Source organism: Cataglyphis hispanica, chromosome 20 (assembly GCF_021464435.1).
Source record: "Cataglyphis hispanica isolate Lineage 1 chromosome 20, ULB_Chis1_1.0, whole genome shotgun sequence".
Lineage (NCBI taxonomy): Eukaryota > Metazoa > Arthropoda > Insecta > Hymenoptera > Formicidae > Cataglyphis > Cataglyphis hispanica.
Window position 1 is genome coordinate 4,197,742 of NC_065973.1, and position 15,405 is coordinate 4,213,146.

At 36.4% G+C, this 15,405-nt stretch overlaps 1 protein-coding gene across 3 annotated transcripts in view; it reads left to right on the top strand.

Moving 5' to 3' along the window:
• Positions 1-275: 275 nt before the first annotated feature.
• LOC126857103 (uncharacterized) overlaps positions 276-15,405 on the top strand; it is a 36,631-nt gene continuing 21,501 nt past the window's right edge. For 2 of the 3 annotated variants that reach the window (XM_050606225.1, XM_050606227.1), the window contains exons 1-2: positions 276-507; positions 2,282-3,401. In XM_050606225.1, the coding sequence (XP_050462182.1) occupies positions 2,473-3,401 (929 nt within the window). In that variant the 5' untranslated portion in view covers positions 276-507; positions 2,282-2,472. Of the gene's footprint in view, positions 937-2,281; positions 3,402-15,405 lie in introns of all 3 variants that reach the window. The other variant, XM_050606226.1, reaches the window with a different exon arrangement.

The window sequence follows — 15,405 nt, forward strand, 5'->3', positions numbered from 1 at the left end:
TTAAAGAATAAATGACACTTGAGAACGACAAGTGGGACATGTAATATCGGAACACATATGCATTTTTCACATATGCAAAATATATAAATGTATGTAAAGACATTAATGACGTCTTTTGTACGTACACTTATTAGAAGGTGGGGAAAAGTGGGAGGGAAAAGGCGAGAGAGAGGGAGACGGCGCTATTTCGCTCGCCGTCTCTCTCTCTCTCTCTCTCTCTCTCTCTCTCTCACCGCGGAGAGTTCGCGGACTGCGCATTTCAATATGGCGAAATTTCAGTGAGGTCAGCAGCCTCGACATACCGCTCTCGCGTTGATACGTACTCTCGTATTTTCCGTGGAAAACATCTTTTCTTTCGCTCCCGTTCGCTTACGTCGCGATCGCGCCGCGTTTGCCTCGCTGTCACTTTCGAGTGACGTGTGATCTCCTGTCATCGTCGTTCCTCGAAACGGCTGATTCGGCCGACGTTGCTCGCTAACTCCTCGCAGCGAGGAATACCGAAGCAAGGTATGTAGAAGGAAGATCTTGCTGGAAAACGAATTTTTCTTTCCCGCAACGTTCGTTTTCGCCCGCGTAGTTTTCCGCGTCGCATCTCTCGTCAGCCTTGACGCCGGCTCGTCCGGATTAAATAATAGAGGTTAGGTGCGCGCGCTACGATACGTCGCACCCGTCCGTGAGATGCTCCCGCAACGATCGAGCGTAATAAAATCGCGTCGGGATATTGAGTCGGGCTTTCTTCTCGCCGAACTTTCCCATCTCGCCTCTCAATATCGTGAAAAAATCGAGTGAGACGAATGTGACAAACTTCACGCTGAAAGAGACGATCGAACGGATTATTTTGGCAGAGGAGCCACGAATTCTTCGCCAAGATCTTCGCGAGAAAGTGGTTGGATTAAATACTGAAAAGCGTAAGAAGCGGCTGGCAATCTTGCAGAGGTGTGTAAGTCTTTTTCGAGGATAAGTTAATAACTCCCGTTATTGTCTCGAATAAACATCGCGTTGCGGAGGAAAAAAAAAAAAAAACTATTGTCATCGTTTCACCCGCGGTGACAACCTTGCCGAGGCCATCGTCTTGCGCAAAAAGTCGCCAAGTCGAGCATTCCCGATTCAATGAGAATTTACGCGAAAATTTTCAACGACGATCGATGTTTATTAAACGTGTATTTACAATTGTTACTTATTAACGTATCGTGTACTTCGTTTTTTTTGTTTTTTTTTGTTTTTTTTAACGAGTCGTAAAATGATAATTGCATGATAATTATTACATGTGTTTCGCAGTCAAACGTCTGTCTTGAGAAACTCGTATGCGGGTGATATTGTGTACGAGAGGAATAATGTCGACATTTATGTGAAACAGCGGTTAAAACGTCTTGTGTAATATATTTCGACGCATCCTAACCTTGTTGTAGCTGACTCGATAATGCAGGGAATTCATTTATTGATGAAAACAATCTTTCACTAATCGTTTGTTGGTGTATTTTTTTTTTGTATTAAATATTGGTAGTATTGTTTCTCACTTCATACGCTTTGTTTGAAATCAGCTGTTATCATTAAGTGAAGCAACCGTGTAATTTTTCTCTTCAACAACTCTGTCTTCCATAAATCTTTCTGGTCACTCGTTCAAGGACGGCTATAAGGATGTGCGAAAGAGAATAAAGGCTGATGATTTATAAGCTTCGGTGTTTTATCAAATCAAATAATCGTGTTATTAATTCATTCAGGTAAAGAGAGACTTGTTGCTCGAAATGATTCTGGGAATGTGATAGTCTCGTGAAACAAATTAAAAATCATTCATGAAGTGAGAAATGACGATAACTTTAAAAAATAATTTTGAAAACAGAATTATTTTGATAAATATCATTTTTTTTACATAATTAAAAAAAATGTTTCGGGATTACCAAATGTCTTTTTGGCAATTAATTATTTGACTAATTTTGTGTCGCTGTTTTTTTAATAAGCATGAATAATTTTGGAATGATAAGCAATTTAAAAGGAAAGGCTTTTTGTAAAATAAACCCTGAGAGCTAAAAGATAATAAAATTCTTTTCCAGTCTTTTCAATTAATTTCAAATAGAATTTTGATTTAAAGCTTGCAAAGATATATGATGGAAAACATAAGAAATTTGCAATAGATAATTATTTCTTTTGATAATGAAAAAATTTATATTATTGTGTGACTAAAAAATCTAACATTAAAAAAATATCTGGTGATTTTGCAACATTTTTTATATGTATATATTTTATGATTCGTGATTCTTAAAGATATTTTATTTTGTTATAGAAACAAACCACAAAGAGCGCAATTGAAAGAAAAAAAATCAGTGAAAGATATAGGAAAACATATCTTCCACTCCACGCAACATGCCCATGAAAACAACATAAGTTTTCCTAATATGCTAAGAAAGAGCATATTGTCCAAATTGATTGAGATTAAGATGTTGGGAAACTGATTTCTGGAAATATCTAATAATAATGGCGGAAAACACTACAGAGGACACCAAACTCTCAGTGAATAAAAACGATATGTCTGAGACTCCTCCAGCAACTTCTGCCAATGAAGCAGTTTCCTCTGATGGAGAGAAGGGTGAACTTGACAAAGCTTCTACTTCTAAAGAAGATGCAGATGTAAAAAATGAGACAATTGCGACAGATACAGATTTGCTTGATAAAGAGAAACAAAATACTTTTAAAACTGATTGCAATGGAGATTCTGCAAAGGAGGAAACGAAATCCGGAAACATGTCTTCTGAGAAGATTGAAGAAATCAAAGAGAATCTCGAGGAATTTTCTTCTACAGAAGCAAGATCTGATAATCAAGAAGTTAAGAAATGTCTCCTAAACGTAGACAAGAAACTGAACGAGATCTTAAAAGTCGTTCACGGAGATTTGCAGATGGAAATGCTCCAGAAGGTTACTGGCGCCTCTACAACTGCAAAAGACAACGACGAAGAGAGCAATGAAAAAGATCAGCAGACGGTAAGAAAGGAAGAAATTACTCCGGAAGACAATGCAGTGGATAGCTCGAAGAAATATACTGCTTCTTTAAAAAGTACGGAAAGCGAGAGGGATTCGAGAAGTTTCTCGATGAGGGCAGAAGAGAAATCAGAGATAGGAATTGTTGGTTCTCCGACCACGATCAGCGAGCTTATTAATGAAGAAGAGCTTAGAGGCGACTCTGCATTATCCGTCGATCAAAAGGACCATATAGTAGAATGGGTCGAGAATTCGGTGAAGGTAAATGCCGACGAGGAAAATAACATTGCTGAGGAATGTCAACCAGAGATGTACGAAAAGGATACGATGGAGACAACGAAACAACAGAAGCTTAATGACATCTATGTCATATCATCCAAAAAATCGCAGAAGATTGTCAGCAACATCATAAAGAAGAGCATCAAGTGGTGAGTGCTGTATATATTTATTTATAATATTATTAATATTCTATATTGAATTAATTTAATTATTAATTATACACACGCACGCGCATTCTACATGCGCTCAAAAACATGGAGAAGAAAATGAAACACTATTCTCTGCAATAATAATTACTTACACTTCTAATTGCTCCCGTTCTCGAATTTGAAAATATAATCGCTTTTTCTCTTCTTTAAAATTAAATGAAAAGGAAAAATAGGAATAGATACATTTCGCGATATGATTGCATAATTTTCTGCGAAAATATATTGAAGTTTTTCGCTTTAATGGCGGATCTTTTAAAAACCTAGAACCAGGGAGATTTATAAATATTGATTTTTTTTTAACTATTTTTTTAACTAATTGCTATGCACAGTTTTTTTTATTCTTTAAACACGAAAGGAAATTGTCAATCTATTCGCGCGATTTCAATGCCATGGAGAACGTTTTTCTCGATGCAGGGTGGTGCATCAATATCGCTAAAGAATATTTCTACATATAACGAATATCTCCTTTGTAACTACCGGCGATGGTGGCCGAGATTGGTGTTATCGGCCGATAAAACCGGGATAAGTGGCGAGCGCGTTGACAGACGCGCAAACGCACGCTAACGACATCGGGCTAAAGAGGGAGAAGTGGTGAAGACGAGAGAAAAAAAGAGCGAAGGGAGCGAAATATTGACCATGGGACGATAAGTAAACGGTGATATCGATAACGGCATGTGACTATTTCTGCAGCGTGCTCTCTCCTTCTTCAGCCTCCGCTTGCCTACGAGAGTGTGTCCTCTATTTTTCCGTGTTTGCATCATAAATATCTCCGATATAGCGCTCACACGTGCACATTCTGCTCTTCTATGTTAAGGAGGGACTGGATGAATCAGTTACGTCAAAGGTTAATAAATCTAATACATTTCGAGATTTGTGAAGTTGACATTGCGCCAAATTAATAATTAATATATGAGTTGAAGTAAATATTTGTTTTGTAGAAATAAAATCTTTATTTTTACGAATTTTTGTGTCGTACAATTCAAGATATAATCACTATAAAAAAGTTTAATATAAAATATTATTTACGATTTTAAGATTAAGTTATATTCTACAGGGCAAACTTTTACTTTAATTTGCCAATTAATTATTAATTTTATAGTTTAAAAGATTAAAAGTGCTTTGTGTGCACAATATCAAAAATTTATGAATCTTAAAATGTATTAAATTTATTAATTTTCGATGTAACCGATCTAGTTGCTCTTTAAATCACGTCAAAAAATTTTTTATTAATAATATATTATACTAACTTTTTTTTTTAATCTATCTTATTCTATATTTATTTATTTATTTTTTTTTGTTTTAATTACAATTATCAAATCTAAAAAAAAAGGAATACTAGTATACATAAATAATTCGTTTATAGCAATTAAAATTTTATAATTACTTGACATTTTTTATTGGTACCGTCTATCCATGAGATGGAGAACGTTCTTTGCCATATATCGCGGAAAGTTTTTTTCTTTAAAAAATGCGTTTTTGATATAAAAGTCGTTCGTATGGAAGAGAAAAGAACAAATATAATTTTGTCAGTTGCCGTAGTCATGGTTATCAATGCTTTGATGACACGAAGGTTAAACGACGACAATATGCCTTTGATGACGCCAAGTGTAACCTTGCACGAGCAGTGCAGCGCCTATGATGATGTTGCTATCGGCATCAAGGCGTTACCTCGATCTTTACGTATGTACATTGGAAAAAAATAACTGTAGTATCGCGGTTATCGCTGTTATAAAGTTAATATCGTGCATATTTCCGGGATTAAACTTACCTTGTGTCCTCTCTTAATGCATCTTTAGAACGATGATCATTTAAGCCTATCATTTAATAATAGCAACGAAAAAACGATAAGAAACTATGATTATTTAGTTTTTGATTATATTTTGTATTTTTGGTTTCAATTATGTGCTGATTGATATCGTATACTCTATCTTATCAGTTAGCAAAACTGTTCACCAATTTATAGAAAACAATAATTTATTAGTATAACATTGCTTTTAACAGAATTTTATTTAAGGAATTGCATATTATTTATTTGTCGAGTGGACAATCGTTCTTAAATATTAAATAATTCAGATTAATTGTATTAGATATTACGTATCTGAAAACAATTCTGTTTCGACTTTTTTCTCCGACATAAATACCATTGTCTTTTGCCATGAACAGTTTTATTTATTAATATTTGATATGTGAATCGAAATTTTCCAAATAATACATATATTTGCATATTTTTTTATAGCACACAAAAGTTATGAAAAATTGTTTTCATACTCTCTTCTTTCTTGCTTCTTTCTCGCTCTCCTCTTTCTCTTTCTATATTAAAACATTTTAAACGAATTTTTATAAAAAACGAATTCGCGAGTAATTATATTCGTACTACGTCGAAAGACACTCTATATATATATATACATGTTTATATGAAGAAAGAGCTTTCGTATTCGTTGCGCGATTTATTTCTCGATCGATGGATGGATCGATCAAGTGACATTTCACCACGTGCCTCTCGGAAACCATCGTAGTTGACACTCGGGATAATTATAATACGCGCGATCGACCAATACATATATGTATATATATATATATATATATATATATATATATGCGCGCGCGTGTTTCACGGGAAGGCTATCCAGTTTCCATGATCCCAGGCCAAGGCTGGTCTCACCCCGATGGCGGCAGCAGCCGCCGCCGCCGCCGCCGCCACGCCAGCCAGATGAAAGTGGAGCGACGACGCGAGAGGGGCTTTAATCCCCACGAACGGTACCATAGAAACGGTACCGCTAGGGTCGTTATGTGCAGTCACCGCCGGAGACCAACCACTCCGGTACCGGCTGGAAGGGCTCGTTTCATCCAGCCCTTCGACTCGATTATTCCGACCCTATCCTCACGCTCCATCTGGATCGCTCGGCGATGCGTTTTTCTCTTACGCAATAACACATCTCGACGAAGATGCAAAAAATTTGTAACTCAATTTAATAATAGATTACAGTATTTATATAAGAGGGAATATATGTAGAAATTGGATCGAACGGATTGTCATTTTGCGTTTTTTTTTTTTCTTTTCCCGCGTATATTTACATGAATTTAGCGCGTACGAATCGGAGCCGATTTTATCGAGCTTATTCAAACGATCAATGTCGAAGAACTCGTTTCTCGAAAATCCATGCCCAAGGACATTAAAGAAAACGGGAAGGTCTTCCTTTGTCCGTGAATCCGTCCCTCGGGCGAAGGATCGCAGCCAGATGTTGAGGGGACGAAGAATTCTGTTGACCGCACACACGAACGTACGTGTGTACGTGTGTACATATTCGCTCTTTCATATATATATATATATATATATATATATATATATATATATATATGTATGTATGTGTATATTTCGCTTGTGTTGTGTACGCTAGACTGACACGCTCACGAGGGATGTGCGTGACGGTACCATCATGGCGGAGTGGTTGCCTCAAACTTGTTGAGGTTGTCTCCCTCGAGTTTCGTCGTCTCATTATGAGCAAGTAGATTTCGACAGATTCACATCTACGCTGTATTCCTTTATTCCCGCGAAAATTTTAATCAGGAATATAATCGTGGTAATTATTTCGTATTGAAAAATTTAAGAGTTTCCGCGACTTTGTCGGAGAATATTAAATTAAAACTTTTCCAAGGCTTCGGCAATTATTGCTTTGTTGCTGTGAAAATTCAGGAGCGATGTAACGTTTAAACAAAATAAGACTCTCTTCATTCATCTCTTCACAAGTTATGGAGAAAAATACACGTTTTAATAAATTTATTTTAAAAAATACTTTGAATAATGCAGACTTAGATTTTTTAAAGAATCAACTATTGTGTACGCGGAACATTTGCAGCCCATATGTAAAGATGAAATAAAAGAAAAAAAAAATTTGGTATTTCGAAAAATAAATACGATTCTCGATAAAAGAGATACTTATTATCGCTAAATCAAAGAAAATGGATTTCAGAATATTATTATAATAAATAAAAGGCTTTTCTAAAAGTACCAAACAAAATAAGAAAAAAATAAAAATAATACAAAAAATAAATAAATCGATCAATCAAATTTAAAGAAAAATATAAAAAAAAAAGGAAATGTCGTCTCTATTTCTCGGCACATTTTAAGAAATTTACATTAGCATCGTTGAGATATAAAACGTCGTTACTCTGAATCGTGATTGATCGCGGAGATCCAGATATTCCGCGTCTTCTTCGTCTTCCGATCCCCCGTATCCTGGTAACGCCGGGGAGTGACGTCATCCGGCGTGTGTGATCCAAAGACCCCCCGTAACCGTCCGTTAGCATCGCGCACCGCCAACGCCATCACTACCCACCGTCACGATCAGCATCGCCGCCGCCGCCACCCTCGGATCAACCCTCCAATCCTCTCTCTCTCTCTCTCTCTTTCTCTGTCTCTCTCTCGTTCGCCCCCTCCGGCGATCCCCTTCGCAATTCCGTCGCCCTCCGAGCGGACTCTGACCCCTCTCGCACCACCACTGCCGTCGTCGTTGCCGCTATAACGAGAGCCAGATAGAGCAGGTATCCGAAGCGAGACCAGCATGAACGCAGAGAAAATCTGGATATTCTCCAAAGTTTTTTGTTCCTACATCAATTTGTCAAATTTTTACTTACCGGAACTGTGACAAATGACATATGTATATTGTTTAGGTATACACACATACATTTACACGTGTATTACACGTGATAAATGTATATTATCTCTGAAAAACTTGGAGCACTATAATTTTCAGATATAACAATTTTTCTCAAAGATGCGAATTTTTCATAAACAAATATATAGGGTGGGTCCAAACGTTCTGATTTTGAAATTTTATAAGACATTTAATTCTGAACAAAAAGTTTTCTCATAAGCATGGGTCGAAAAATCCTTAAAAAGTTAACGCCTAAAAACCTTTATTAATTTTTTCGAAGAAATTATTAACTTTTATTTTATTTTTGTTTTTTTTTCTGCTTTTCCTTTTATTCTCTTTTGATTAGTTTGAACAATGCAGGAAAGTAACATTTTTTTAATGGAATAACCAACAAGCAAGATAAGCATTAAAAAATCACATAACGCCATAACAGCATAAATGAAGAGTATTTTTAAGAAGCTCTACCGTCGATAGCCGAAAAAACACTTTTTTTGTACATTTAATACTGGTTATCTACAAACCTATGGAATACCACAATTATTTTAATCTTATTTGAAAGATAAATTAATTCTTTACAACTTTTTGTTAAAAAACTCTCTTTCCCTGATATTTATAAAAAGATATAAAATAACCGTGATTTCAGAAGTTTTTGGGCGCTAACATTTTAAGGAATTATTTTTTGATTCATGTTTAGGAAATTTTTGTTCAGAATTAAATTTTTTATAAAATCTCAAAGTCTAGCCGGAACGTTTGGACTCACTCTGTATATTTGCAGTAAGATAATTGTATTTGTATGAGAAAAATGTATATAGTTTTATCTAAAACTTATATAAAATGTTTCATACTTTCTTTTTTTTTGAGCGATATAAATTAACTTGAAAAGTTTTGATCTCTCTTTGTAACAAATACATATATTATAAGGGACCACGAGGAACTTTCGAAGAATAGCAAAGCATGTTTACTATTAATAACGTTATTAATAACGTTATTTATCTCGTTTGTTAGTTTATTATTTGTTTTCAGTCTAATCTATAAAAATCGTGCGTTTCTCGAAAACTTCTTAATTGAAAAATTTATGAACATTACATTATTTTTAATGCAGATGTTTAAAGGGTTTCGAAAATTTATCTGCATTTTACAAAGGAGATAGGCACGTACGCGGAGCTTTGTCTGTTTCTCGTCAAACCCGAATATGAAACCAGATCTTCCTTCGTGGTTCCCAGTCTGAATAGATCTCATCAAGAGATCCAACGGGGTGTTTGCAAATTTTGAACGGCGTTTCCTTACATGTGACGCAGGAGATGATTCCTGATCCATCTTGTGTCAATATTAATACATAAATATCACATAGCTTATATTTTATTAGAATATTACATTTGTCGTTTTAAAATTTGTCGTGTCTAAACCGAAATTTATAGAATTTATGGAATTCCCGACGCTGGTCGTGCCATTAAAATCAATGTTATAGATTATTAACTGGATTTTAAACTGTATTTAACTGTTAATATGGACATTACAATTAAAATCAAATTTTAATTTTATTCCTTAAATTTAAATGTACCAGACATATCGTGATTAATTAATTTTAGTGTAATTATATAATTGGAAATATATATCTTCGTCGTGTGATGCACGATTGCGATGGCAATGGTAGCACGAGTCGTTGTTGGCTGTCAGCGTTGGATGATCTCGGGACCACCACGTGCTTTCCACATTGACGTGTAAATAATCTCGAGGGCAGAAATTAGACTCTCGAGGGCATATGCCGATGAATACAACACGCGAATATATGACGAGAATGTATCTCATTCGAATAGGAACCTAAACTGCTAGTTGGGCTCCTTTTTTTCAACGTGCGCGCAACAGGTCGAGCGAGACCCTAACGTCATGCGATGTGGACGGAGAGAGAGAGAGAGAGGAGAATTTTAGTTATAAAACTAACTCGCATAAGCGAAATATCTAACGGGTTGATCTATACGTCTCGATCGAGGAATGATCATGGATCTGTCAGATTACAAACGCGCAAGTCTGTGAGAAGAGCCGCTTGTGGTTCCCTAGAGATTCCAGCGCGACTTGGCAGGTTTGGCAGGCAGACAGAGCGGGCGTGCAGGCAAAGGGAGAGGGTGGCTTGGACCTTGGTCGGGGTGGTGGGTATTGATCCCGGCGAAGCGGTAGCAGCGGGGTAGCCGGACCCCACCTCAAGGATGAAGGGTACCTCCCCTCTCCGCGTTCAGCCGGAGTCTCTCTTCATCCGTCTCCCTCTCTCTCGTGTTCTTTCGCCGATGATGACAGGAGGAGCAGCCGAGAAGAGAAAGTAGAAGAAGCGCATCAGTTTGTAACTCAAGAGAGAGAAAGAGAGTTAAGAGAAAGATTATAGCATTTATAACCATACCTTTGTATTAAAATTCCTTTTTGCGTTCTAGTCACCATAATATGTGATCTAACAAAGTTTTTAAAAGAAAGTCGGTAGTAAAACGATCTGATGATACAATATGTTTTTTTTTTGTATTAGTTTACTTATCATTTTCCACACATGAGTTTCTTTCAATGTCAAACTTATTTTCGAAAGCCACCGTCCGACAAATCTTTTATTTAATCTCTTTTGTAATTCTTTTCCCTTCTTTAAAAAAAAAAATCAAGTTAAAAGGAAGAAAATTTGACAATGAAAGAGATTTAGAATTGCATCAAGTGATAACCATAACGACACTAAAGAATTTTTTGAATGATTTGTAAGTATGACAAATGTTGGGATAATAGTTGTGCTATACAGTAATAATTTGGACTTTGAATAAAGAGACTATTTTCTTTTCAAATAAATTTTAGAAAGTTTTAACCATAATAGCACTTTATATATTCTTTTGAAAAATAATGTCAATAATCTGAAACAAAACATATATATTATAAATCTAAATATAATCTAATATATTATAAATCTAAAGATCAATCATATTGTAGTACAAACAATGAATACACATTGCATTTTCGTGAAAAAAAATTTCTTGAATCAAACACAATTGTTCTTGTAAAAATTACGAATATATTAAAGATCTTATGAAGATACAATCGCAGCTGTGCATTTTCGCCAAGTGCCAGGTGTATACGAACTGTCCTCGCAAAATAAATACGACATTAAATGCAAGAGTAATTTTTAATCGAGCGATAAAATCGCAATAATGCGCGCATATCAAAATGCGTGTCGATGTAAATTATAACGGAATGTTCAGACGATCGTGCCGTTGCGTTGCTATTTTAAATTTCACTCGATCGTGAGAGTTAATCATCTTGACACGTGAAGCTATCGTATGAGTATCGCGGAAAGGATGTGAGGAGGATGTATCGCGTTGGTCGATCCACGGTCGTTCTTTCATTTCCCCTCGACAAGAGAGCGTTTCTCGTCTCGCCGCCTTCCTCGTTGTTGCTATCCGGGCACGGTATCGGCAAACGCGAATATGTCACATGACAGGGTGTCTACTCCTTGGAAAAATATGGAAAACCTGGAATTCTGAGGGAATTTTTTTTTTTTAATTGTTTTTAATTTAAATTCTCTTTAATAATTTTGTTTTTATTATACTATAAACAGTAGGCAATCCGCTGATAAATCAAATTGTGAATTACGTATTTAAAATATATTATAGATGTACCTGTTTTTGATTATACATTCAGTGTCTTAATAAAACATGCAGCATATATTCTTTATTTTAATTTTTAGTGAATAAAAATGTCGTACGAGTTTGAAATTTTTATCTTAACGAAAGCTATTCATTTTTTTTTTAATACACCTATAAATCTAGCACTTGTGTTTTTTTTCTGTATGAATGAAAAGCATTAGAAAACGTACAATAAAAAGTGACTTTGTGTTTTTCTTTTGAATGAATGAAAAACATTAGGAAACAATAAAAAAAAAAAAAACTGATTATAGCTTAAAATTGTAGGACAAAGATCTTAAAATATTTTTTTTACCTGAGATTTTGAATAAAAGATGGAAAATCAAGAAACTTTTTTGTAAGATTTAAGTAGACACCCTGTACGAGGAATACTCATATGACGAAGAAAGATCGGAGGGAAGAAATTCAATTATCTTTTCTGTTTCAATATAAGCTCGTTCGGAAAATAGTTAAAAAAAAAAAAATTATAAAATCCCACGGTTAACTGAAAATATATGAAATGTAGAAATAAAAATATCATTTCTTTTCAATGACCACAAGATTGGTACCGCGAATAAAAACATCAATTTTAAATTAGAATCCGATTCATCCTCTTCTTTCGTATCTCGCATCGAAAGGGGCCGCAGATCAAGGTCACTTCATCCTTCGTACAAACGCGAATAATTGCTCGTAAGGGAAATAATGACGCGCGTGTAGAAAAATCCATCGATATATAACGATGTCTGTCTGCATGCCTGCACGCCTGCCTTGTTCGCCGTGCAAGATATCGCCTCTCCGTTTTCCGTGGGCGCTGAAACTCTTCTTCGACCTGCCCCACTTCATCCTCTCAGCTCTCGCCGCAGCTGCGCATCATCCTTCGTCGTTCTCCAGGCGAGCGTCTGGTGGCCACGGGGCCGACGACGCCGTTTCCCTCCTGCGCCAGCTGTGCGTCGCGGCGATGGCGGTGGCAGCGGCGTCGGCGGCGGCGAATCGAGCTGCGCGCATGAGAGAGAGAGAGAGAGAGAGAGCCCAACGGGTGGGCGAAGGATAGTATCCGGGTGTCGGCTGTGAGAGAGGAAGCGAGTGTACCGGTGCTCCCTTTTCTCTCTGTCGCTCTCTGGCCGGCATATTCCGGCGGGAAGGGCGGCGAGGAGCCGATGATGGGAACAAGGCGCAGGCCCCTAGATATTTGCGGAACCAGGTATCCGAGAGGGAACTCTAACGCGATCCCGGCCGCTCGGTATTTCCCAAGCAAGCCCAAATCATTCGGATTATTCGGATAACGGACTCGGTCGAAATGTCTCGGCGTGAAAGTTTCGGATCTGAGCCCCCCGTTGCTTCGAACACTTACAAAGAACTTTTCAATGAGTTGCGAAGTGAAATCATGAAAGGAACCAGTGGTCACGAGATCTGAATGATATCAAAATATAAGGAAAGAAATTTACACGAATTAATAAATACTGAATTTCTCACTAATCCAATTTTCACGCATCAATCTTTTTTTCTCGAACGAAAAATAATTGCCTTAAACTCTAATAAAGTTAATACGAATTAATCTCTAAAAAAAAACAGTGTTAGACTGAAGTGCGCTTTGAAAGGATAAAAAAACTTGGTGACTCGAGCCCCCGAGGCTCGTGACGAAAATTGAGCGAAAGAGCCGAAAAGAGTCGCGTGCAGGAGGAGGTGAGAGAGAGCGAGATAACCGGAAATCAGTCTGTCCTTATTTGAGCGGCCGCTTGGTGAACCGCACCGAGGCCAGGCAGGCCACCTCCGTGCGCGCGGGGTCGCTCTTCTTTTCGGCGGCTTCTTTCCTTCGCTCGATAGGGGGAGACCCACGCGAGCGATCGAGAGAAGGAGAACGGGATGCAAAAACGTTCCTCGACAGAGCCTCCGCGAAGACGCCTCCAATTCGCTCTCTAGCAGAGATCAGAGGAAAAAAGCCGCGACGAAAACTTTCGGAAGAAAAAAAAAATAAAATTTAACCAATATTTAATTTCTTAACGTCTGTTTAAATATTTTTTGAATATCACAATTATTATGTCAGATATTTCTCAGATATTATAGTTAATCGATAAGTATTTTAAGACCATACTCTATTTATTTCCCTTTTAATATGATGCGAATCGACATTCTAGTTATAGTAAATAAATCCTGAGAACTATCTCAATCATTAAGAACGAACTCGTCTATTATGTGGATCAAACTATTGTTTTCAATTTTGAAAACGGAAAACATTTTGCAGAATAAACAGGTAGAACAGACAGATTTGAAAAGAGCATTGAAATTTAATTTATGATCCTTTTGTTAGACATGCCTACACAATTAGTCTCACTCGGACATTTCGTTTATGATCAATCTTGGCTGACTGTCATGAGAACGTAATGGTGTCAATAATTTCCTGGTCAATAAAGCCTGCCCGAAGCGGGGGCGGATTTCTAATCGAACAAGCTATGCAATAGACTATCAAACTGGTCACGATCTCCATGCATTAGCGGTATTTATACAAACATATTTAGCAGATTCTACTGATTGAATCAGAAACGGTCATCGATTTTGACTATAATAATAAATTTTTAGTAAAATTAAAGATGTATAAAAAATCGAATTGAGAGTTTGATATCACGAATCTAACAGAATAGTTTACGATTTGACTCTATGATTCGTCGACACTTTCTGGTCTTATGATATCCATGATCCCGGGATTTAATAATTCTGGAGATATCGGAGGACAAGCTCCTGGACCTATTTCGATAGCGTTAAAATCTCTCGCCGCCGAGCGACCCGTCGTTATTTGCATGGATTTTCTCTATTTGTAAATGGCGAATTCTTATTGTCATCGTCATCGATCGGTTTATTCGTAATATTTTGCGCGATAGGAAAAAAGAAGAGGAAGAAAAATTTGAGCCTAATTGCAGCCGAAATTCTATCGCGATCGATACGCCAGATTAATCACGGTAAAGCAATCTCAAATTTTTTTTTTTTTTTTGCGTTTAATGTTAACGTTTAATTAAATTGATGAGAATCTTTGGAGTTCTCTTTTTTTTTTTTTCTTTTGTGTCGCGCAATTTTCATTAACATATTATATAATTAATATGTATATATAATTTAAGAAAACCTTTCCTCAAGAACTGTATCTGTCATTGCTTTAGAAATGTCATGTAAGGGTAGAATAGATATATTTCAAAAATAAGCATTTTTTTTTCTGTGACAAAATTTCGGAAAGTCTATCGTTTTAGACGAAATGAAACGTTCAGATTTTTATCCTTTTGGTTAATTATTATATTATTATGATTCGAAAACGCGCGAATCGATCCCTTTTTCATATAAAATTTTGATTTAATTGGTTATATAACGGATTGACATAGCGGATATTTATCGTGTCAGTCCCGCGAGGATCTCTTTCGATACATTATAATCGTGTTGCAAATAATTGGCGAGAATACACGATTGGAGGAATGTGCGCGTATCAATACGCTGCTCCGTGACTCGAAATCATTTAGATGATTGGAATAACGCGTGAAAATATCCGAGGAAAGAAAAATAAAACATTTATGCAATGACTCTTCCAAGGACAGTTTATAGAAATATTTATAATTTATATATTTAGGATAAGAGTGATTAAATACTTCATGAAGATGTTAACAT